This window comes from Trichechus manatus, unplaced genomic scaffold (assembly GCF_000243295.1).
Source record: "Trichechus manatus latirostris isolate Lorelei unplaced genomic scaffold, TriManLat1.0 scaffold00018, whole genome shotgun sequence".
In the NCBI taxonomy this organism is placed as follows: Eukaryota; Metazoa; Chordata; class Mammalia; order Sirenia; family Trichechidae; genus Trichechus; species Trichechus manatus.
This window is the reverse complement of record NW_004443954.1, coordinates 3,259,159-3,262,094: the sequence shown is the minus strand read 5'-3', so window position 1 is coordinate 3,262,094 and position 2,936 is coordinate 3,259,159. Positions and strand designations below refer to the sequence as shown.

The 2,936-nt window shown below is 45.8% G+C and overlaps 1 protein-coding gene across 1 annotated transcript in view; it reads left to right on the top strand.

Annotated features, from left to right (window-relative positions):
• Positions 1–2,377: 2,377 nt before the first annotated feature.
• The window catches only part of GDAP1 (ganglioside induced differentiation associated protein 1), a gene marked incomplete at its 3' end in the record, with an annotated part of 23,338 nt that continues 22,779 nt past the window's right edge, over positions 2,378–2,936 (top strand). The window contains exon 1 of the mRNA XM_004372516.2: positions 2,378–2,494. Coding sequence (XP_004372573.2) covers positions 2,378–2,494 — 117 coding nt within the window. The remainder of the gene's footprint in view (positions 2,495–2,936) is intronic.

Sequence of the window (2,936 nt, the reverse complement as noted above, 5' to 3'; positions counted from 1 at the left end):
TTTACACTTCCATGCACAGATAGGAATACTTAGCAAGTTTCCCTTCAGAGGCTCTGTATGCATTTACACTTCCATGCACAGATAGGAATACTTAGTAGTAAACACCAATGCAATCAATAATCAATCAGTTCTTTCAATTCTTAATACATGGTTTTGCTGCTGTGAATATGTGACAGAGAAAGTACTCAGTGTTTGGGCTGTATGGTAGGACTTTTTCAGCTGCAAGTGACAGGTGGCCTACGAAGAGTCTTGAATTTATTCAAATACTGAGGTGATTTAATAAAGCAAGGAACGAGAACTGTATAGTATATATTGGAATACGGAGTTGGAGAATGAAAAACGAAGCCCTTCCGAAGAGGAATGGGAGAGGAGGTTACATAGGTAGCTGTAAGAATCTTGAGGCCTGGAGAGAGAGGATCAAGCGGGAGATGATGTCCCCTTAAGGGTCATCCCTTAACGGAGGGCTTTTTGTACACATTTTCCTCAGATGCTACGTTATCTGTGTCCTAGGTGCTTGACATCGTTCTCTGACTGAATTCCCACAGCAGTCCGGTTGTTGGTGTCGGCTGCTGTGGATTCTGACTCATGGCGACCCCATGTGCACAGAGTAGAACTGCTCCATAGGGTTTTCAGGGCTGTGACTTTTCGGAAACAGATTGCCAGGCCTGTCTTCTGAGGTATATATTTTTATCAATCCATATTTCACACATGAAGAAATGAAGGCTCAGAGAGGCCAAGTCACCAAAGTTAGCGGCAAAGCTAGAATTTAAATGCTGCTGTCAAATTTCCCTGGTGGCGCAGAAACTTGAGAGCTTGGCTGCTAATGAACGCGTCGGTGGTTCGAGTCCAGCAGCTGCTTCTTGGAAACCCTACGGAGCGGTTCTACTCTGTCCTATAGAGTCGCTACGAGTCAGAATCGACTCGACGGCAACAGGTAAAGGGTCAAATTTCAAAGCTTAATTCGAAGAGTGAACTGATAAACAAATTTGGTAACGATCATTGTCTTTGTGGCATTTGAATTAACAAGCATATAAGAAAACATTGTAAAATCTTTACAAGCCATAAAAGAATTACAGACAACAAAAAACGAAGTGTGGTAAACGGGAGGGAGGACTTCATGGGATTTTATCTCTTCCAGACCTTGGTCGGATGCCCACCTCTCCCTACTCCCAGTACCGTGTTTTCACCCGTAAGGTAGACAGTTCTCATCTCTGTGGTGTTTGTTGATTTATTTTGTTGTTTCCCCTACCAGACTTGTACCTTGGGTGCCAGATCTTAGGCAACCTTGTATTCCCAGGGCCCAGCACAACGCCTGGTGCGCAAAAATATTTGGTGAATGGATTATACAAGCATTCACTTCACATATATATATTCACACACACGTACATATATGTATATATATACACGAATACATATATACACATCCACATACATACACATAGGTGTATACTCAGTGAAAGAGAAATTTTATTAATTATTACAATGCCAGATTTTAAGAGGTGTACAATAACAACTAGACTCGTATAAAATTACTATTCTCACCATGGCCATAAAGACAATGTTATAAAACAATCTGTGAACAATATTGAGTGTCTACAACATGCCAGGCTGTTTTGAGCATTTAACATTTTATTTATTTATTTAATTTAAATCTTATGAGGGAAGTAAAATTATTATCTCCATTTCAAAAACGGGGAGCATTGAGATCCAGCACGGCTAGGTAACTTGCTTAAGGTTAATGGATGAAAAGCCAGGATGTGAACACACGTAGTTTTGCTCTAAAATTTCTATGTTTAACAACTAGGATATTTTACCTCACCATTATTTATTAGTGGCTTATGAGGTTTTTTTTTTTTTTTTTGGTTGCATGCCTTTATAGTAGCATCTTCTAACGAAAATGCGTAGATCTTTTTCCTGTTGTTTGCTTGTCAACCGGAACTTCTTTTTCGCAGAAGGTATAGCCTCTTTCCAAGAAGACCCCTATGTATCTTGGGAAATTGCTCCTTTTTACACCCGATCAACCCCCATCCCATCTCCAAAACCGATGAGAAATTTGCAGTCAACATTATTCGCTACCCACTTGATAAGCAAAGACTCATATTTTAGATTTTTTTTTCTAAAACATATCCAAGGATACCCCCTAAGCTACTTCCCGGCTCGGGGCGCCCTGCGGCGCGCAGACACCCGCGCGTGTCCGCGGACTCTGCCCACAGCTTGGTCGCCAGCGAAACTACACTTCCCAGTGGGCTGTTCGGCGGCCCGAATCCTCTAGGCTCCAGGAGGCATCGCCGGAAGCCTAAGACGCTTTGCCGAGCAGTGTGGCTGGGAGAAGTAAAGGGCGGACGGTGGAGGCCCACCTGCGCTTACGCACCCCAAAATGGCTCGGAGGCAGGACGAGCAGAGAGGGGGCGCGCCTTTAATGGCGGAAGGCAAGCCGGGGGAGGAGGTTAGGCTTATTCTGTACCACTGGACGCATTCCTTCAGCTCTCAAAAGGTAAGGGCCGCGACCTGGGCCCGACCGCGGCACAGGTCGGGTTTCAGCACCAGGACAGCGCCTTCTGGGTCCCGCCCCGGGGCGCCCGCCTACTGGCAACCCGCCTCTGCCTTACTCAGCCCCGGCCCCCGGCTCCCTCGAGGGCAGGGGTGCGCCCCGGTGGGGAGCGGGAGGAGCGGGGAGAACGAGTCTGAGATGGAAGGGCTCTGACCCAGTCACTGTCACTCATGAAATACGACAAAAAAAAAAATCACTTTCATCATTTGTGCTGGAGGCCTTGCCTGCAGGGCCTTGGAGAGTGAGGCAGCGGAAAGCGCCTTCACCTCAACCATGTGCATAATCTACGGTTCCTTTTAGTCCTTCTTGCCCCATTCGCTTTCTTCCACAAGGCCCTACATACCTGTATTTCCGGTTCTTGTCTGGGAAGGACTCATAATTAGGT